Raw genomic sequence first — 22,499 nt, forward strand, 5'->3', positions numbered from 1 at the left:
GTGGGTCTGGGGTTCGAGTCCTGCTTGGGGTGCCTTGCGACTGACTGGCATCCCGTCCTGGGTGTGTCCTCTCCTCCTCCAGCCTTGTGCCGTATGTTGCCGGGTTAGTCTGTCATTTGCCGCGACCCCACTTGGGACAAGCGGTTTCAGTGTGTGTGTGAAATAACTGCATTAACAATTGCATTTTTTTAAACACACGGTTTCCTGCAGCAGTTGTTTACTACTTTTCACTTAAAAATGAACAAAATATGTAATTTGGTCAGGGGTGCCCAAACTTTTGCATAGAACTGTATCTGGTAAGGGCATGTATGTGCCCTTCATCCCTGGTTACACTTTTCACAGTACTTCATCATAACTCAATCAATGCAATTTACCACAATCTAGATGCATGTGGTTAAATAACTTTGATGGTAATATCAAAAGAGACAGCCAGATGCTCATGTAGTCTTTATTCTGAAATGTTTGTGTGGGTTTTTTATGACAGTGAGCATCCAGACAGATGTCGCAGTGTTATTTACAATGTTGATCTGTTTTATTGCTGAATGGTGTGTAATAGAAATTGCAAACATGTTAAGAGCACACAGCAGATCCATTGAGGGTTTTGTAAACCATAACCAGAGTCTTTAATTTAATCCAGGCAGCTGTTGATAACGACTCAAGTAGCAACATTCTATGTAAACTGGAGAGGTTTGATGGCGGAGTCTGATAAGTGTCACTGGGGTGTCACCATAGCTTGGACCATGAGTTGCATAAAGTTTGTTGTGAGAAGGGCAGACCCTGTGGATGGTGACAATGTATCTATAGGACTGGGCTCTGTCTTTGGTAGGTTGAAAGAACAACACACGTAAGTCAATCATTTCACCCAGGCTTTTAGCTAATGATATGGGTGAAATGAGTGAGTTGTCCACTTTGATAGTGAGTTCTTGACTGGAGGTGGAAGATCTGTTTTGGAGAAGTTGAGCTGTAGGTACTGATCCAGGCAGTGATATTAGAGGCAATGTCTAGCTCTGGGCGAGTATTGTTGACATACCAAGGGAATAGGTATAGACTGAGAAGAGTAGTGGGCCCAGTACAGAGCACTGTTGAAAACTAGTTGAGAGAGGCTGAGTGGATGAGCTCCAGCAGACCGCTTGGTATGATCTGGATGACAGGCAGGACTCAGACCATTTCACTGCAATTCCTTTCTGGCCCAGCTGTCCAAGACAGGATATTAAAATCTGGTGGTTGAGACGAATGAGGACTGAGGAAAGGGAGGCCACTCTAGCCGACTTGAGAGCATGTGATACTGGAGGGAGAACTATCTCGGCAGAATGTCGAACTTTAAATCTAGACTGGTACCTAGAATGACAGATCTTGCCATCTATATCATCTATCTAGAATGACAGATTCCCATTTCAGATTTTTTTTTTGATAGAAAAGGGAGGAAGGAGACAGCAATCAGAGGACAGCAAGCAGCTGGTTATCGTGGTGCTGAAGGAAATGTCCTTTAAGTGAAGTAAAGGGATCAGATGGAGTCAGCAGGTAGTGGCTCTTTGTGACAGCAAGAAGTCAGATTTCAGTTTCTGACAGGGGTTTAAATGCTGACAGTGACTTCACAGGAAGATCCGGCCTGATTAAGACAGATGCCAAAAAGTTGTCTGTGTGAAGTTGACTTTGTTTCCAAAGAATAAGGCAAAATTGAAATGCAGCAGAGTGACAAAGAGGACAAGAGAACCACAGTTTCCAGAGAAGGTCACAGTGTCAAACAGAGCAGGCAGGACACTGGGCTGTGTGGACCCAGTCACAGGATCTTTTATTTTTCAAAGCACAAGGGTTCTGGCAAAACTCATGGTCAGGGACAGGCATGGGTCAATCTGATGTAAAAGAGTGCAACGATGTTGGTCCTCATGTTTGTATTGGTGGGTGTTCTGACAGAGATGCTCCTGCAGTGTACTCCCTACCTCTTCACTGCCCTGGAACCATGTGTCAATGGCAGGCACGTTGCTAGGACCTGGGTGCCATAGAAACAGGGGAGTTTAGTAGCCTAGGATGCATTGAAAGGGGGACAGTCCAGTAGATGACTGTGACAGGAAGTTGTAGTCACGTTTCCTGCCCTGGGCGGAGTATGTCCACAAGTGTTTCCGACAACAGTAGCTCCTGAGGAGCCGGCTTTTCGACCTGGCCATTTGCCTTGGGATAATATTCCAAGGTAAGGCTGACTCATACCCCCCAACTTGCGCCAGAATGACTTCCAAACCTGAAATGTGATTTGGGACCCCTGATCAGACACTGTGTCCTCTGGCAGGCCATAGAGGTGAAAGAAGTTCTCCTTATGGCAGGTCCTGGCTTGCAGCCTCAGAGGCTCTGTTCTTGACTCCACAACCCCTGATCTCGGCGGTTGCCCATTGAACTCACTGACTCTTAAAGTTACATCACAACCTCGAGTGGTGATGGCCTGGGCCTTAGCGAAGGCTATATCAATGAAACTGCTAGAAGACCCGGGGTCCACAAACACCTGTACAGAAACCTGAGTTCCCCCCGCCCCAGGACCAAGTTATGGGCACCAACAGCTGTGTGGCAGGCTGGGGGAGGTCACTCACCTTTCATTCTGGGTGAGGGTCTCTGGGGGTGGTCGAACAGGACAGGTGGCGCGGAAGTGTTCTGGGCTGCTGCCATACAAGTATAGCTTTACTCGAAGCCAGCGCTGCCTCTCCTCTCCGGTCAACCGTCCACACCCAATTTGCATGGGTTCCAGGGGCTTGAAAAAGGATCCAGACATGGACAGGACCTGCCAGCAATGTTGCGTTCGTTCCCGGGCCAGGTTGTCGATCAGGATGGTGGTTTTGACTAACTGATCGAAGGTCCAACCTTCCTCCTGGTAGGTGAGCTTGGCTTGGATTTCAGGATTCAATCCATTGCGGAAGCTTGCCAGGTGGGCCGCAGGGCTCCAATTACTCTCTTCAACTAGCGTGCGAAATTCCAGAGAGTATGCTACTACAAACCAGTTGCCCTACTGTATCTTCATTAGGTAGTCTCTGGCCGTTCTGCTGGAGAACCGGTGGTCGGAGACCACCTCAAACTGCTTCTTGAAGTGCTCGTAGGTGGTGGGCGTGCGCCTTTTCCAAATGGCCGTTGCCCATTCAAGCATGGGTCTGGTCAGCAGGGAAACCAAATAGGTCACCCTGCTTTCATATGTGTTGTGCATATGCAGCATGTTGGCGAAAACTAACTTGCATCACAGAATAAATCCCTGGCATTTCTCCTGGTAGCCATCATACCGGTGGGGTGTGGGCAACCTGGGGTCCGTTGCAGGGACGACTGTGGTAGCTGTGGATCACATCGGACATGGAACAGATGCGGCCATGATTTTGAAATGGAGTGGAGGGCTTGATAGATCAGGATATGCCAGGTTGTTGTTGCCGCAGGAGCATTTGGTGCTTGGATGACAGTGAAATCGCTTAGTTCAGTTGCCACAGACAATTTTGTCAAACATAAGGTGCATGATTCCTTGCAGATCACAATGTGGATGGCACATGTCCCACAATAGCCTCCCTTGGGGGACTCCTGCAGGTAGACTTCCATGTCTTTGACCCAGAGTCTTCTCACCATGATGCTGCTGCTATGCATCATCTGCTGTAATTGGAACCTGAGTAATTTCCATCAGTTGAGAGCTAAAACCCAAACTATGCCATGATTAGAACAAAAACAAAGGGGCAGTACAATTATTATAAACGCCTGAGCAACACACTCCAGGGTATGTGGCACTATTGGATTTTGGCACACTGACACAACTGCAAAAAAAAAAAAAAAAAAAAAAAACAGATAGACCCATGTGCAGAATTATACAAGGGAAATGTGTGCTGGGATATAGCAGTAGCAAAGAAATAAACTTACATGAATACAATGAGGTACAGGGGTGCGGTGGCACAGTGGGTTGGACCGCAGTCCTGCTCTCCGGTGGGTCTGGGGTTCGAGTCCCGCTTGGGGTGCCTTGTGATGGACTGGCGTCCCGTCCTGGGTGTGTCCCCTCCCCCTCCGGCCTTACGCCCTGTGTTGCCGGGTAGGTTCCGGTTCCCCGTGACCCTGTATGGGACAAGCGGTTCTGAAAATGTGTGTGTGTGTGTGTGTGTGTGTGTGTGTGTGTGTGTGTGTGAATACAATGAACTGCAGCAGCAATCCTCCAATGCAAATGTAATGCACATTGAGGTCTGTAATAAGAGAGCAAAGATCGACAGGTTTGTGCTTAATCAGTTCTTAGTGCACACAGGAACTATTAATCCTGAGTACAGAAAATTCATTGGGGTTTTTCAACTGTTTACTCCTCTCTGTAGTATTTATACTATATGTCCCTCTATGTTTGTGTACTTCACCTCATCAATGATATTTCCAGGGATAAATAAGTCTCATCTTTTTGGGTGACATGGTAAAATCAGACACAGGAAATTGGTGACTTCTCGAGATGCTATACTTCAGTATTTTATCTTGTGCCTGAAGCAGCTCTTCCCAGGACATGCCAGTGTGGCTCATTCACTCTGACTGAATCACTTTCCTTCTCACAAGGATCATCTGAGTTGACATCAATCAGAAAAATGTAGTTCCTTTTTACACTGGAACCTGGTCCATAATCTAGGTCCTCAGTATTAGAAATTTCTGATTATGAGTAGACTAGAATGGCATGCTCTTCCACCATCTCCAGGTCATTGGCAGTATATTTTACATCCATTTCAATGGTCTATATGAAAAAGAAAAGCAAGATAATTCTCTGAATGCAATAATACATGTAAACTGTACCTGCACACAAACTCCGAATAATATATAATCAATGAGAATATAGGTTTCTGACTAAAAGCAGTCCAAAACAAAGCACTTCAAGAAAACAAAGCAATTTTATGTAAGAAAAATAATTCAATAGAATGTGATCAAGAATTTTTTTGATAGTACAAGCAAACATCTCAGTCTTTTTGCAGTACTTGGGTTTAGCAAAAATTATTTTAAAAACTGAGATAATGAACCATGTCTACACTAGGGAAATGTTAGTGACGTAAGGAGAACCCTGGATTACATGGAAATTTTCATTACAAAATCAATTTTATTTTAAAATATTTGCTGTACAATTAGCAAATCAAAAATGTAAATGGAATGCAATGATCAATGTAGATGGAAGCTAACATATTTGTCAAAGTCTGTGTCACTATACAAAATGAAAAACAAAGGACTTCTGGCCAAAACTTGAGTAATTTACATAAAAGTTTACGTAACATTTGGGTGGTGTCACAAAGATATTATATATTGATTATATCAACAGGTTAGTGGATCACATTTTATCAAACTTTGAATGTAAGCTAATTATGTAAACAAAAACAATATCAATTTCAGCAGTTTGTCAAAATACAAAGACACTTACATGTATTTAATGTAGGAGACATGGTGTCACAGCTGCTTCATAGCGCTTGGATGGTGTGAGAGCACTTCGATTCAGTCCCCGCTGAGTCTGTGTGTAGTTTGCATAGACTTTCTCCAGGTACTCCGGTTTCCTCCCCCAGTCCAAAGACATATAGTTCATGTGGATTGGTGACTCTAATTTGCCCTTCCCATGTCAATGGGTGAGTGACTGTGCGTGCATGTGGCTACACTGCAGCAGACTGGTGTCTTATTCAGGTGTACCTCCCCTCAGCCTTCAGGGGTAGGCTCCAATTCACCGTGACACTGCTCAGGACAAGCAGTTATTGAAAATGGGTGGATGGATAGGTATATCAAAAGTTATGAACTATTTGTTTGTAAAGGAGTGTTGCAACTTTGCATCAGTCATCTGTTGGGTGGTAAGGAACGAGACAAAGAATTTTTATGATTAGCATATTGTTGTATATTGAGTGTTGTATAAACTCAGAGATAACTGTTAATAGGCCACTCTTAATAGTAACGTGGGTTAGAATTTGGTTGGCCAGGGATATGTACAAAATGAACCAGAATTGTTGCTTCCACGTAGTTCAGTAAAATGGAAGAGAAGCCGTAATCCATCGTGTCTTTATTCCTGTTCCCGTGTAATGAATATGGGGGAACGGTGGTGCAGTGGGTTGGACCGGGTCCTGCTCTCCAGTGGGTCTGGGGTTCGCGTCCCGCTTGGGGTGCCTTACGACGGACTGGCGTCCCGTCCTGGGTGTGTCCCCTCCCCCACCAGCCTTACGCCCTGTGTTGCCAGGTTAGACTCCGGCTCCCCACAACCCCGAATAGGATAAGCGGTTCAGGCGATGTGTGTGTGTGTGTGTGTGTGTGTGTGTATATAACGAATACACCAGCAAAACACACACATTTTCAGAACCGCTTGTCCCATACGGGGTCGCGGGGAACCGGAGCCTACCCGGCAACACAGGGCGTAAGGCCGGAGGGGGAGGGGACACACCCAGGACGGGACGCCAGTCCGTCGTAAGGCACCCCAAGCGGGACGCGAACCCCAGACCCACCAGAGAGCAGGACCCGGTCCAACCCACTGCGCCACCGCTCCCCCACCAGCAAAACACGACACATCAAAACGAATTATGGTCATTTTTTTTATCCATTTTGTGGGGAAAACTTCCCTGGCAAACCTCAGGTCTGAAAGATATTTGAGGATCGGGATACAAGATGTATGACTTATTAAAGGTAGGAGAAACAAGAGATGCTGTCATAGTTGGGTGTGCTAATGTGCTGATATTACAAGAGGTTTGGATGCATCACAGTTCTGTGCCACATGTAGTGGCCCAAAACCCTGGACACTTTAAGAGCAAGAGCAGTAGGTATGTTGGATTAAGTCAAGGCGTATGCATTATTAAGATGTGGTACTGCCTTGTGTTCTGCAAGAAATACCTGAGTGGTAGGCATAACTCTGGCAAGGGAGGGAGCTCAGTATAATCCCCATATTGGGGAGTTTGGTTGTTTTGGGTCCCACTTGTCTGAAAGGCTGTGACATGCTGAGACAAGTTCCTAGATTTCATGACTCATACTGGCCTTAGTTATACTGGCACTAGTTCGTAGCTCATACTGGCGCTAGTTATTTTGTCAGGTCCTAACTAAGAATACTAAGATTCCTCTTGTTGTTTCTTGTTTCCCGGGCCATCTGCAGCCTAACCCCAGCAACAGAAGTGAAGTAAAACTGGCTTAGAAAACTCATCTGTCTCCATCAGAACTGGTGCCAGATACCCAAGAAGGTCTGGCAGAAGTGATGCTGTCACAATCCATCCCCATAAGGAAGCTGGCTGTCTGTGCAGGTAGTCTATCAACCCAGCAAGGGGGCTAAGGTTCTCAAAGGTCAAGAAGGTTTAGGAAGGGCCCAGAGCTAAACTGTGCCATCCTGCAGGTGGTGAGTAACCCAGGCCAGGTTGGCAATCTAGAGCAGATGGGTCCTAACGAAATGAAACACCGGAAGGTGTCCCAAAAATAAGGCAAACTACTGCCCAGAGTTCCCAGGGCAGCCATTTCTGGGAGAGACAGCCCATGAGAACAGACTGCAGACAACAAGGAGGACCTATGGGAGATGGAAGTGCTACAAGCCCTGGCTAGCCTTTAGCTGTTAGACAGGACACATCAAACTCAGAGCTGGGCCCTATTCTTGAGTGCCTAGAGAAGACCCAAGAATGGGAAACTTTTTCCCCACTTTTATTATCTTACTCTTTTAGCATAGTAGTCTGCATCTCTGGAGAAGTAGGAGAAGGAGACAGACCCAGGAAATTATCAGAAATTGAACAAGTGAGGATTGACTAAGGAGCTAAGTCTCTGAAACATGCCAGGTGGTCTCCCAGATATTGTCACTGCTGCCCTAGGTTCATGCTATGTGCCAGGTGGCCTGCCAGACATCCAGTGTCACCTGTGGTCAGTGCTGTATAGAAAGATACATTTCTATTATGATGGCCTCCTGATATCACCATAATCCAGGCATGCCATTTCCAGGTGCTCCAGCCACCATGTCTTAGTCTCAGATCCTCCCATGCTGTTGGGCACATCGGGCGACGAAGTCTCTCCACCGCTGCCGGTCCTCTGCCAGCGCTTCAGCTTCGTTCCAGGATACACCAGCGAACTTAAGATCGTTGATGAAAGTTCGACGCCAGGTGGTGTGGCGACGGCCCCGGCCACGCCTGGCCCCCGGTTGCCACCCAGAGAATGCGATCTCGTTGCATTCGTAAAATATGCCCGGCTAGCCTGAGTTGTCGTTGCGTGATTGTAACTTGAAGGCTGCTGGAATTTCCCCGGCGCAAGACTTCTTCGTTGTAATGCGGTTGATGTACCGGATCTTGAGAATCCGCCGGAGACATCGTTGGTGGAATGCGTTTATCCTGCGAACAGTGTTCGCCGTTAGCTTCCAAGTTTCGCATGCGTAGATTGCGGTCGCGACGACAATGGAAGCATATAGTCATAACTTAATCTTGAGGGAGATTGAAGCTGACGTCCAGATGTGCTGGAGGTGATGGAACACAGCCGAAGCTTTCCCGATCCGGCACCGGACATCAGTCTCGGCGTCACCATCATGACAAACAATGCTCCCCAAGTAGGTGAATTTCTCCACTGTCTCCAGTCGTGTCGCGTCAACGGTGATGTTGGCTGGCACTCCTACAGGTCCGGTCTTCATGATCTTTGATTTTTCTGAGCTGATACACAGGCCGATCTTACTGGCTTCGTGGCTGAGTCTCTCGGTTGTGTTTTGGAGCTGGGTTTCGTCTTCAGCAAGCAGGGCCACGTCGTCTGCAAAATCTAGATCTGTCAAGCGATCTTGATCCGTCCAAGGGATGCCTGCTTCCAACATACGCAGTTGCCTTTTTCATGATGAAATCAATGGCAATGAGAAAGAGGATCAGTGAAAGGATACAGTCCTGGCGGACGCCGGTAGTGATCTCGAAAAAAGCTGTGTGCCCTGCATCGGTCCTTACGCAGCATGAGGAGTTTAGATACAGATCCTTAAAGATGGTGACACAGGCTTCTGGGACGCCATAGACCTGGAGGATCGCCCACAACAAGTCTCGATGGATACTGTCGAATGCCTTTTTGAAGTCGATAAAGTTGATATAAATTGGGTGGCGATATTCGACACATTGCTCGATGATATTTCGTAGGGTGAAGATCTGTTTGCAGCAGGAGCGGTCATTACGGAAACCTGCCTGCTCTTTTCGCAGCCGTCGGTCGATGGCGCGGCGCAGACGATGTAAAAGAACAGCACAGAAAGCCTTCCATGGAACCGAAAGGAGCGTGATGCCTCGCCAATTTGCACAGTCGGTGACATTGCCTTTCTTGGGGAGCCAAACGATGACGCCTTTTCTCCAATCCTCTGGGACTTTCCCCTGGCGCCAGCAGATGTTGAATAGGCAGATCAGCTGCACGGCCATGGGCTGACCACCTGCTTTCAGGAGCTCTGGGTTGATCTCATCAAGTCCAGCCGCCTTATTGTTCCAGAGCCCTTTGATGGCCATCTTCGTCTCTTCGATCAAAATATCTCCCATGTTGACATTTAGGTCGTTATGCGCCTCTTCTACGGTGAAATCGTACATGTCAGGTGGGTCAGGCTGGTTGAGGATGTCTCGAAAATGTTCCATCCACCTTTTGTCCTGTTCAGCTTTGGTCAGGAGAAGCTTTCCATGTTTAATTGGGATGTTCGAATAGCTCCGCGATTTCGTGAGCTCAGTAACGATTCAGTGAAGCGTTCTGGAGTCGCCGCGATCCGCCGCGTCCTAGGCCTCCGCCCCCTTTCGTAGGAGCCAGTCTTTCTTGTCTCGACGACATGATCGTTTGACTCGACGGTCGAGGTCGGCGTATAGTATGGTCGCGAGTGCTTGTTCATTCCTAGCGTCAGCCTGATCCCTATGCTGTTTCGCTCTTCGTCTTTCATCGATCAGTTGCCATGTCCTGTCTTGGATCCATCGTTCTATAATCTTTCCCTGTCGGCGCCCAATCTTCTCATCTGCACAACTCCGGATGATGGTTTTCATCATCGTCTAACTGTCTTCGATGTCGGCAATATCAGCAAGGGTCTCAAACCGATTTCGGAGGTCAAGTGCAAACCCTTTGGTGGTTTCTTGTCTTTAAGCTTTTCTAAGGCAAACAGACGCTTGACCACGACTTGTCTTTGGCGTTCGAGTTTAAGCTTGAATTTCACCCAGACTAGATTATTATCAGAACCAACATCCGCCGCCCTGTAGACCCGCGCATCGCAGAGAGATGTCCGCCATCGTCGACTGATGCAGATGTGATCGATCTCATTAAAGGTGACGCCGTCCGGCACACGCCACGTCTTCTTGTGAATAAGATGATGTTGAAAGAAGGTGTTACCAATACAAAGGTCGTTATGGTCGCAGAACGAGATCAGCCGCTCGCCGTTGTCACTCAGACGTTCCGATGATACAAAAGGACCAACAATAGACTCGATCACCGCCCAGCTGTGCGTTGAAATCACCAAGGACAATCTTCAAGTCACGATGAGCCACCATGTGAAGATTTAAAAAAGAAAAAAAGCGCAGCTACTAGAAGACATTAAATTCTACTAGGCCAGTTGCCAGCCACATTTCCTAAAGCAGATACTGCTTGAGGACAGAGTGCAAACCCATGTCTCAGTAGCAGCAGTCGCCTCAAGTTTCCCCATTTCAAAGAAACTGCCAAATCTTCAATCCAGGGGAGTGAAACAACACAATAAATAACTTTGGAATTTGGGTTTCATTTGTGGCCTGGATGATCCTGGTTGTTTTGGACCCAGCAACTAGGACACTTAGGCAGCTGATCTGACAGAATAGAGAAACTTTCGAGAAAGGGTGTACAGAGGGAGCATGAGGGTACTTCTGCAGAATGTCAGGGTTTTTGTGTGACCATTTTACTGTTGCTTTTGAAAGTTTTGTGCCTGTTGTGGTTGTGGCATATTTCTATTATGCCTGAAAAGGCACCCTATCCCATATCTTGTTTTTGGTGAGCTTGTTTTGGTGTGGAAAACTTTCTACCCTTGGGCTCTGTCCCATCCATATAACCACCTTTTCCCCACACATGGCCGCTGTTTGTTTTTAGTTCATTGTAAATTTCATTGTGACGCTCCTTGGAATTAAATTTGTGCTTTTAATTAGATGCAGTTTTATTTTACAAATAACTCACTCACTTTCATTAACTGCTTTTCCTGGTCAGAGTTGCAGCAGTCCCATACCTATCCAGAATAACTGGGTGCAAGGTTGAAGGAGTTAAACCCTGGATGAGACACTAGTCTATTGCAGTATTTTACAGATTAACGTTAAAGTAAAAGGTAAGTGTGGCTCCCATCTGAGTTAATAGCTATGGCAGTGTCTACCCCTAAACAGCCACTATCTGAGCAAAATGATGGTAATGTGCTGTTACTGCTTCAGCTAAGGAGTGTCCCTATTCCACTAAAGAAATAAACTAATGCAGTTTTTTTGTCTTTATGCCTTTTTTTTTTTTTGTTCATGATATGTCTTGTTGCCCAACTCCAAGAAGTGACTGGGAAGCACTCTGTTCTCTCTGTGGCTCAAAACTGGGTCCCTATTCTGGACAAAGTCTTTGACCAAAAATGGTGCAGTGACCTGTGGCAGATCAAAGAGACTCCTCCAAAGATTCCCAACCCAGACTGTTTTGTTCACGAGGACCCGGACTCTCATTCCATCATCGAGCAAGAGACCACATCAGGTGAGAAGGATGTGGGTCAGTCACCATGGCTGCAGTTAGACCAGACAGTAGAGGAATCTGTGTCAGCCAACTCCCAGGGAACTTTGGTCATCAGCACCACAGGTGAGTAATTGGTAGGTCTTTTAGGATGAAACCATTTTATTGTTTAGGCTGTAGTCATTATCTTCAGTATGTGTTTTCAGCAATTAGCTGATGTCCTATTTAGTACTTAGTGTGTTATGCAGTCCTGTCACATTATTTTTCAACAAATAACAGACATTAGACTTGAGTCATTATTATAACATGCTTTCTTGTTTGAATAGTAATAATTACCAGTTCCAGTATAATGTCCTTAGTTATACCTCACAGGCATTTGTATAAATTTTACAGCATTTTCAGCAATGTTTTCTGTGCATGCCATGTTATAAAATTATACATCTTTAAATATGGCATCTTTACTGATTGCAAACTATCAGTAGTATCTTTAAAATACAACATAAGCGAGTAACATTGCTGTCTCAGCGTCTGGATGGTGCTAGAGGACATGGGTTCAATGCCCACTCAGTCTGTGTTTTCTCCCACAGTCCAAAGACATGCTGTTCACACAGATTTGTGACTCTAAAAAGTCACCCGTAGTGTGTGTGTAAGTAAAGAGAGAATGTCTGTTTCACTGGTGTATGGATGAGTGACCCATTGTAAATAGTGTATCTAGCATTGTACATTTATATTTATTCATTTAGCAGACACTTTTCTCCAAAGCAACGTACATCTCATAGAAAATACAATGTGTACGTTATATTAACAGAAAGTGACACTTAAATAGAGACGTGTGATTTTTAAGTACAGTTAGCTTCTTTCCACCAGATGAACCAATGGTCATCGCACAAGTAGCTGCATAAAACTTTACCCAAATATCCACAATTCCAAATCACCTTCCTAGTAATATTTTTTTGAGATATATAATCATTTATGTTACATTACAGGTAGTTGTTTAAAGGTTTATCCGGGTATGATCTTAAAGTTATAGTGCATGAACATTTACACCTTACATGAACTTAAGAGATCATGGGTGAAGTGAGTCTGGAAGAGGAGTTTTAAGAGCCTTTTTAAATGTGGACAGAGATTCAGCAGTTCTGAGTGAGAGAGGGAGGTTGTTCCACTACAACAGAGCCAGAATCAAGAATCTTAGTGCTTTACCTATCGTGCATAGGACCACCAAGTGGGCAGATGTGGAAGAGCAAAGCAGTCTGGTTGGGTAGGCCATAACCAGCATCTTAAATTTGATCCAGCCAGCAAAAGGAAGCCAGTGCAGAGAAATGAGTAGAGGAGATACAATATATGTAACACCTCAGCAAGTCAAACACAAGCTGGGCAGCAGCATTCTGTATCAGTTGCAGAGGTTTGATGGCAGTAGCAGGAAGGGTGAATAAGGTGTGGGCTGAACACTAGATAGTGTTCATTGCCAGTCACTTTACAGAAAAGAATTTGCTAAATGAATCAATGTAAGAATACTAGTGCATGCAGTTTTCTCTCATAGGAGCACTGTATTTTTTCCATACCAAATGGGATAGAAGTATCAAAGCAACTGTAAACAGGAATCCCTGAAATTCAGATCTGAGAAATATTTATTTTGTATTCACTAATGTTAAATTATAATAAATGCCATCAAAAATAAATCTGAGTTTACCTCACTAAGAACGAACTTGTAAGAATGAAGACCCTTTAGCGATAAATCACACACGCACACACTTTCTGAACTGCTTGTCACGCCCCCGGGAAGTAGCGGAGCGGCAACACCTGCGCTCAATTAACAGATCCAGGTCCACACACACACACACACACACACATTGTCTGAACCGTTCGTCCCATACAGGGTCGCGAGGAGTCAGAGCCTAAGCCGGCACCTCAGGGCGTAAGGCTGGAGGGGGAGGGGACACACCCAGGACGGGACGCCAGTCCGTCGCAAGTCACCCCAAGCAGGACTTGAACCTCAGACCCACCGGAGAGCAGGACCCCGTCCAACTCACTGCGCCCCCCTTAGCGATAAATCATTGTCCCAATTACTATGTTCACATTATAGATGATTTACCACTTATGTCACATGAAATGTCTTTCTGACATTAATTTATAACATTCTGTATTATGAGAAAATTATCTTAAAAAGTAGGTGAGATTTTGGGCTTTGCCAGTCCCTCTCACTCTTCTTTTACCTTTCTACTCTACCACACCCTATCAAGCATTTGTCTTTATTTATTTACCCAAAACTATGAGGGACTATTCACTTTGTTAATCATGATAAAACAGTTCTTGTTATAAGTGTCTTGTTTCATACTGTGGTATTTTTTTCAGGTTTTCTCTTTTTTGATATGTTGCTACACTTTCAGGAGGAAGGCTGGAACTGACATTTTTTGGGCTACAAGTTTGTGATTAGCTACTGCACTACTTGTTGCACCATGTCTCAGGCTCAATTTATATAATTTTTAATTTTATAAACCTGTGAATTTATTTTTTATCATACACACTATAGATCTACAGTATCAGTTTAGGTACAAGTGGATAATACTTGTATGAGATGAACTAGACAGAACAGTCAAAGCAAAAGAATCCATAAGTCTCCTATATCCTTACATCTCTTGAAACTGCTTCCAAAAAATTTAACTGGTACTGTGCATTAATATTAGTTTTTGATACTAGGGAAATAATAATCCCATGCCTTGTCTAGTGTTCTCCTAGAAAGTATAGAAAGAATACATTTTCTTCACATCAACTAAGTATGACAATTATTGTAGCATGGGTCGTTTTTAAAATAATTCGGATAGATACTCTTACACTCAGGGTGTGTCTATGTGTGTGTGTGTGTGTGTGTGTGTGTGTGTGTGTGTGTGTATATATATATACACACACACACACACACACACACACACACATATATACACACTGTATATACGTGTGTGTGATTTATCTATCCATCCATCCATCTTCAATAACCGCTTGTCCCAAGCGGGGTCGCGGCGAGCCGGAGCCTAACCCAGCAACATAGGGCGCAAGGCCGAAGGGACACACCCAGGACGGGAAGCCAGTCCTTCACAAGGCAACCCAAGCAGGGCTTGAACCCCAGCCCCACCACACAGCAGGCACTGGCTGAACTTGCCAACCACCTACAGTATACATATATGTGATTTATGATAAAGCTATTGTATCATTTCTGTCTTTAGTCAACAAGAAGTTCTCTACTTTTTTTTATATTCCAGCTGTTTTATTCTTTAACGTTTTATCTTACAGTAAATCTAGCATTGGTTTAAACAAGTCACTTTTTGACTTCAGTAGTTTTGTCTGTATGCCTTTTCTTCCAAAGTGTTTTCCAAAAGAACATTTTATTCTGCCTGGTCTGTTTTAAAGGGAGCTCCACCATGCCTGTGCACCCATCTACTGCTACAGAGCATAGCCACCATTCCCCTGGTGATGATGTCCAGCTCAAATCCCAATCCATGCTCCACAGACTCCTAACACTGCCATCACAAGGACTCAGTGAACTGCTGTGCTCCAACAGTGACATTAGCCTTCAAACCTTTCCAACACTGGCAGATACATCAGTAACTCAAGAGTTCTTGGGAGATGGGGAGTTACCTACCAAAAATCATTCTTCACCCCTTGGGAAAAAGGAAGAAGGAGTACTTGAGAATGTGGAGCTCAGAGGGTCTGTGGAGAAGAAGAGCTACTCCTGCAAACACTGTGGGAGAAAATTCAACCAGCAGCCCATGATGAAGGTTCATCAGCAGACACATGGAAGTTCGGTAGTGTGTTGCTCACTGTGTGGAAAGCGCTTCTCCCAGCCAGAACGTCTTCAGACACATCTTCAAGCTCACACAGCTAAGCAAACGTGAAAATTTGTTGCTGGCATATTCACCTCTATGTCATATATGTACTTTCTTTGCATCACTCTGGTTAGTTCACTAAAATGAAGAATTGTCTTAGTTTGGAGTTTGAATCACTGGTAACACCTCTCTCACATGTGCGAGGTACTTAAGTGCAAGTTAAGACGAAGCCTTGGCTACAGGAAGAACAATGATTCAGTTACTGAAATATATAAATTCGCTAATACAAGACAGCTAAATAGAGTAATTTTTTCCATATTCCATTCTGCACACGTACTCATATTGAAAAAGTAGTGTAAATACGAGCATGAAAAACATAAATTGACAAAGCATAAAGTGATTTTAATACTTTGTCATAAATTGCTTTCCTCTGTGAACTAAAACAAATCTTTAATTTCTTTATAGCTGAATATTGAATGTCCCATGTTATTCACACAAACCCATTTTATGCCTAAAAGTGTAACGGGTAACTTAAAAGTAATTTAGCTTGTTGGTCAGTCATTTTTCTTTCGCTTGTCTTGGAGAGGGTCAAGGTGTAAATGAAAGTGTTGATTTAATTAAGATAAAATTGTCAGTCACTGCTAGAACTTGCAAGAAAAGATGATATAACCAGATGTCAGTGGCAGCATGTTTTGTAGTTTGGTGCTCTACCTGTTACCACAGGACATGGGAGCTGTGATAAGGAAATCAAACCTTGACTACTACAATCTATAAGACTGTCAGACATATTCTGGAATTAAACAATTGTATATTGATTATAACGAATATTCATTCTTTTTTTAACTATTTTAATAGAATTGTGTCTCCTGTGTGCTTCAGATCTGGAAAAAAATATTCTTGAGCAAAAACCATTCAAAACCTATTTATATCTCAACAGTTAGAAGTGAAATGGTTAGAGAAACAATGCTCACATTTCTTTTGAACAATTAGGGGCTATGCCCTCCCCCCCAACACCACACACTGGCTGCAGCCATTTATCCCAAGTGGGGTTGCGGCAAGCCGGGGCCGGAGCCTAACCCGGCAACAGAGGGTGCAAGGCTGGAGGGGAAACACCCAGGATGGGATGTCAGTCCATCACAAAGCACCCCAAGCAGGACTTGAAACCCAGCCCCACCAGAGAGCAGGACCCGCTCAAGCTCACTGTGCCACCGCGCCCCCCCACAACCCAATAATACTTGTTCTTGTTTTTGTAAAACATTTTAATACAGCAGGACCAGAGGTAATACAACAGTATTACAAGAGTAAAGCCAGCCTTATTTTCATTATTGCAAAATCATATTATTCGTTGACACCTGACATGTTACTCATCCTCCTTTAACCAGAAAAATCTGAATGGCATGTTATCTTTCTTGCTGATATCTCACATTAATTTCCCCTCTTTAACTGGAAAAAATCAAGAGTAGCAGTCATAGAGGTTGTTACTTTGTAATCCACACAAAGTGGCCGCTTAGTAGGGCTTTTAAGTGAAGTGATGAATGGGACCAACAATATTCAATTTAAATTGAGTGAGGAACAAATTGTAACATATAAACATGATACTAAGTTTGATTTCATGTACAATCCATATTTTCCACATTTATTGTGAAATTGCGTAAATTGGTTTTTCATGTCAAAAAAAAATTTTGAATAAATCATCTCTTTATAACATTTAGCGATCTGTTTATAAGAAACTTGCATTTTGCAAATATACAAACCTTTCCAAGGCATTTACATATGTTATGAAAGCATGTTATATATCACATACATGCTATATTATGTACAAAATATTCATTTCAGATGTACTGTATATACACTGTGTGAAATATATGTATATTTGGCTCCTGCATCTGTTGCTTGCAGCTATGCTGATACTTGCTTAATGCAACTATTGCGTAATATAACAATTGTTTCTTGTACATTGCCTTTGCATCAGTGAAAGTGTGGTGTGCCAGTGTAGTGTGCCAACAAATTTGCTAAAAACTTTACACAGATTTTTTGTGTATTAAGTAAATTTCATTTTGTATACTTTCTCTAACATATTCCTTTACAGAGTGCATGTTTTCTCACTCACTATATCAATTGTAAATATATTATCATAAAATTTAAATAACCTCAACAAACCACTATCATGTATCATATTACATCCTTAAAATATTTGTCGCAACTGAAAATAAATTCAGATCTTTGGTCTTAATGGTCCAGATAATACTGAGTCTTTAAAATGACTGTTTGCCTCACATCCAAAGAGATGAAGAATGGATGTCGTTTGTAGCAAGACTGAAATTTCGGTTAATGAACACCTGAAAATTGCTGCATGTCTTACTAGGGGCAGCAGGTAGCATTGTTGAGAAAGCCATCATCTTTCACATCTTTCACTTGGGTGCAGATTCAGATCCCACCTGCTACTGTTGTACCCTTAAGAAAAATACTTACTCCAAACTGCTCCAGTAAAATTAATTCTAAGTATCTTGACATTGTTAGATACCTTTGACAAAAGTGTAAGTTAAATAAACAAATGTAAATGTGCTGGAAAAATACTGCAAAGTATACTATTTCTGTACTTATATGTAAATTATAGTGGGTGTATAGTGGTACAGACGGCAGAGCTGGTGCCTCATAGCTCCTGGGTTCTGGGTTTTTTAATATGGATCTGAATCTAACTTCGTCATTCCTTAACTATTTCAGTCTGTGCAGTATGTGAAAATTCCTGTTTTAGATATGGTGCAGAGCAATAAAAAGCGTGTTCTCAGAGTCCTGTCTCCAGAACCAATCATTAGTAGCACTGCCACCAACACCTTGTGAGGGGTACACCACTACTTTAGAGTCAGATGTTGGATGGAGTGAGAGGCAGTCTCCTTTAATCTCTCAGACGACTACTGACAGGTGTCACTGACCAAATGTCTTCAGCTATGGGAACAAGTAACTGAAATGCATGGCACACTGGCATCACTGAGAGACATGTCACCTGAAATTTCAGACAACCTGCAATAGGGGACAGAGATACCAGGAGTCAGATTACCCCCTGGAGACTGGTATCCACTGGAAGGTGCCACTATCTGTGACCAAATAGAGATTCCAGCAGGACATTGTACTATGCCGGGCATATCACTGCATCCATCTTAAGATCTGACTTACACTTTGAAACAAGGGCACAAACAGAGAGAGGTTTTGAACTACTATTGCAGCCAGCTGAAGATGAGACACTGCAGAGCAAAGGAGCATTTGGGTGCTCATTGCAGGTGACATCCATCTCCTGGTCCCACATGGCAGTGGATTTCCTGACAGATTTGCCTCCCTCTGCTGGTAACACCGTGATCCTGGTAGTCTTGGACAGGTTCTCCAAGGCCTGCCAACTAATCTCTCTGCCTTGTCTCTTCACTGCTCTAGCCACAGTTGAACAGCTCTTCCAGAACGTGTTCCGTATCTTTGGATTACTACAGAATATTGTGTCCGACCCGGGAGCTGCAGTTTGGAAGCCATCTCGGTGAGCCTCACCTCTGGGTGCCACCCTCAGGCCAACGGAGAAGTGGAGTGGATGAATCAAGACCAGCCATTTCCTTCGGAGCTACTGCGGCCAGAACCAGGACCAATGCGCACAGTTCCTGCAATGGGTCGAGTATTCACATAACTCCCTTTCACACTCTTCCACAGGTCTCTCCCTATTCCACTGTCTCCTTGGGTATCAACCTCCACTGTTTCCTTGGCACCCTGGTTCCTCAGACATCCTTGCTGTTGATTCCTGGTTCTGGAGCAGCAAGGAGGTTTGATGTGCGATAACAAGAACACCTGCATCAGAGCATCTACCACTACAAACAACAGGACGACCATCATCGCCACACCCTACTTTTCCAACCGGGACAACAGGTGTGGTTGTCCACCCAGGACATCCAACTCAAGCTGCCCTCCAAAAAACACAGCCCCCACTAGATTGGACCCTACAAGATCATCTGATGCATAACCCCAGTCACTTACCGGTTACACTTGCCTCCAAACTTACTCATATGCCCCACTTTCCATGTTTCCCTGCTCAGACCCTACAAGACCTTACTTCTCCAGGTGTCCTGAGGAGATCCAACACCCCCTCTTTTTGAGGTGGATGGGGCACCAGCCTGTGCCATCCGTGTCCTTCTGGACTCCAAGCACTGGCATGGGGGCCTCTACTACCTCATGGACTGGGAGGGGTATGGCCCAGAGGAACACAGCTGGGTACTGGCACCCATTATCCTCAATCCATCCCTCATCACTGACTTCCATAGGGACCATCTGGATTGGCCAGCACCCTGTCCCAGAGGCCACCCCCCTTCCAAGGGTCACAGTGGGGGGTATTATTACAACCATGCCCACACCTCAACTAGCAGCACCTGGCTCCAATTAAGCACCTGGCATTAATCAGAGCACTCGGCTACAAAAACACCTCTCACCCTGTTCTCAGTTGTGGAATCTCATTGAGACAACTGTCCCCTCTGCACCAACAATACTCATCGCATTCCATGTCCTGTCCTGCTTTGTCCTCATATCCTGTTCTTCATTCCCTGGCTCCTGACCATTCGCCTCACCTCCTGGCTTCAACTACAGATCTTTGCTCTCACCCTGACCGCCCATGGACTGACTCTTTGCCCGTCCCCGACAATGAGAACACGTCTGATCCCTTGGTTCCAAATAAACGATCCTGCACTTGGGTCCAGCCTGCCCTGTGTCCTCTGTTTGCCTTGGCACATAAAGCCTCAGTCAATTGTTGCCATCTCTCCTTATCATTTGCAACATGTTGTGCCTCTCCCCATGTAAGATTTAGCTTCTTTAGCTCAGATGTTACAGTCCTTCTCCACATTACTAAAGATTTGAGATAATTTTGATGCCTCATACATGGATCTGTGTACGTTGCGTTCATTCATTTTTTTGATTCAAATTGAAAAACAAAATGTGAATTACAATGCCTTCATTTGTTTTTTTGTTTTAAAAATAAAAAAAAAACTTTATTTCATTTTGTGGTATTCTTGAACAACTCGGGTGTAAATGAATTGAAACCGGACATAATCCTTCAGTGGTTTCATCGAACGTGTTGGCTTCACTCCGAGTTATTCATAAGTTAATATCGATCACTGCATGCTTTTCAAAAGCAGCAAGACAGTGACAGTAAGAGAGGTGTAATGCTGTGTGCAGGGGATCAGGAGAGCAGACTCAAGTGCTGATGCTAACTCACTTTATTTGAATCATACGGACTTGCACCAAGAGAACAGAGCAGAACACTTAGCCTCGGGAGAGATAGGTGAGGAGAACGTCTCTCAGTTGGAGGTTCCACTACCAGGTGCATCGAAGCGGGTGCTTTAATATTGCACCTCCGGTGTCGTCATCGGGGGGGTCGAGGTGGTCATCAGACACATGGTTGCTAGACGCGCAGTTGTCGGGCACACCAGGAGCGACAGGAGGATGACATATCCACCGAGAAAGTCGGCAGGATTTTTCAGGTGCTACCTCTTAAGAATCGTATTACTAATTAAGCTCAGGTAATAAAAGCACTATGAAGTTCTAGTTTACATTTATTTATTTAGCAGACACTTTTGTCCAAAGCAAATTCCAGTATTATCAGCCTACACACCTTATTCATTAAGGTGACTTACACTGCTAGATATACTACTTAGAATGGGTCACTCATCAGTGGATGACACTCTCTTTGTCACTCACACACAGTGGGTGAACCTGAACAGCATCTCTTTGGATTGTGGGAAGAAACCCACCCAGACACAGAGAGAACATGCAAACTCCACACAGACTGAGGAGGGATTGAACCCACATTCTCTCACACCATGCAGGTGCTGTCAGACAGCAGTGCTACTCGCAGTGCCACCATGCAACCTATTGTAGGTTAGGCTACTTGTTAGATTCGAAATATTGTGCACCTTAGGGCATTCATCATATTTGGTATTGTGTGATTTTGATTTCTACATTTTGTATGATTAAACAAAAAGAGAGAATTAATGTCTTTTTCTGTGTGCTCAGAAACAATAAAAAGCTGTTCTAATTTTTCTGCTTTCAATATGAAATGGAAACTCAAATGGAGGCATCGCAATTTGCATTTTGTTTTTCAATTTCAAATAGAAAAACTAATGGATACAATGTACATGGACCTACATGGATTGGACATTTCATGTTCCAACATAAATCTTGTTCTTGGGTCCAAGTATATTTGATTTTGCACTCCTGACTTGTGAAACCTGTAGTAAGGTTTAATCACGGGCAGTCATGTTGCCGAGTGATTCGTTCAAATTAATATTGGCTTCCTGTTCACAGCTGGCAATTGAATCGGTTCCCGTAACAAAATGTGTTTTATAATGTGACGTTGTTAGCCCCACGCCCAACCCCCAACCTGGAGGACCAGTGAACTGTTTTTGTCTAGACCTTTGTCACAAGACCTATCCCATACTGTTGCACTTGCCAGGAGCAATCTTGCAGTCAGTACAGCTCTTGGGGTGATTGAGACATGCAAGCAACTACACCATGACAAAGTACAGTCCTAGTAGTTGATTTGTCACGTGGTTATGTGCATACAATGCAGTTAGTTTGTTGCTTAACAAGTTCTTTAGTCAAATGTGATACAATGTGGCCCAGGGACTCGTCCTCTATTCTTTTCTATTCTGCATACAGCAATTTATGCTGGCAAAAATGGAGGCTTTGGACTAAATGACTGTACTTTAAGAATTGTCTGTGTATCTGTAGCTCTCTTTTGGTGAGATTAATTTTTATTTACTCTGAGCTGTATGCCACATTAGAGAAAATGGTTTACTAAATGAATAAATGTAAATGTCAGCTCTTTGTCATCACTGTGTTTCTCTCTTCCACTGAGCAGCTCACAGAGACCAGTCTGAGAAACAACATTGTGTGCATTCCTGCATGTTCCAAGTCCCATAGCTGGGTATTTATTAACTGCTGAAAATAAGAAAGCTGGTCAGAGTTAGAACAGGGTGTTGAGAAACTTAAGGCAACAATTATTTGCGAATGCTGTCAGACTGAATTATGTGAAACTTTGGTGCACAATTTGAATTGTATGCT

General features: G+C 44.0%; 1 protein-coding gene across 3 annotated transcripts in view; it reads left to right on the forward strand.

Moving 5' to 3' along the window:
* The window catches only part of LOC108932970 (zinc finger protein 112), a 42,682-nt gene extending 26,171 nt beyond the window's left edge, over positions 1-16,511 (forward strand). For all 3 annotated transcript variants that reach the window (XM_018749708.1, XM_018749707.1, XM_018749710.1), the window contains 2 exons: positions 11,428-11,721; positions 14,998-16,511. In XM_018749708.1, the coding sequence (XP_018605224.1) occupies positions 11,428-11,721; positions 14,998-15,482 (779 nt within the window). In that variant the 3' untranslated portion in view covers positions 15,483-16,511. The remainder of the gene's footprint in view (positions 1-11,427; positions 11,722-14,997) is intronic.
* Positions 16,512-22,499: the final 5,988 nt, after the last annotated feature.

The sequence above is a fragment of the Scleropages formosus genome, chromosome 5 (assembly GCF_900964775.1).
Source record: "Scleropages formosus chromosome 5, fSclFor1.1, whole genome shotgun sequence".
NCBI lineage: Eukaryota > Metazoa > Chordata > Actinopteri > Osteoglossiformes > Osteoglossidae > Scleropages > Scleropages formosus.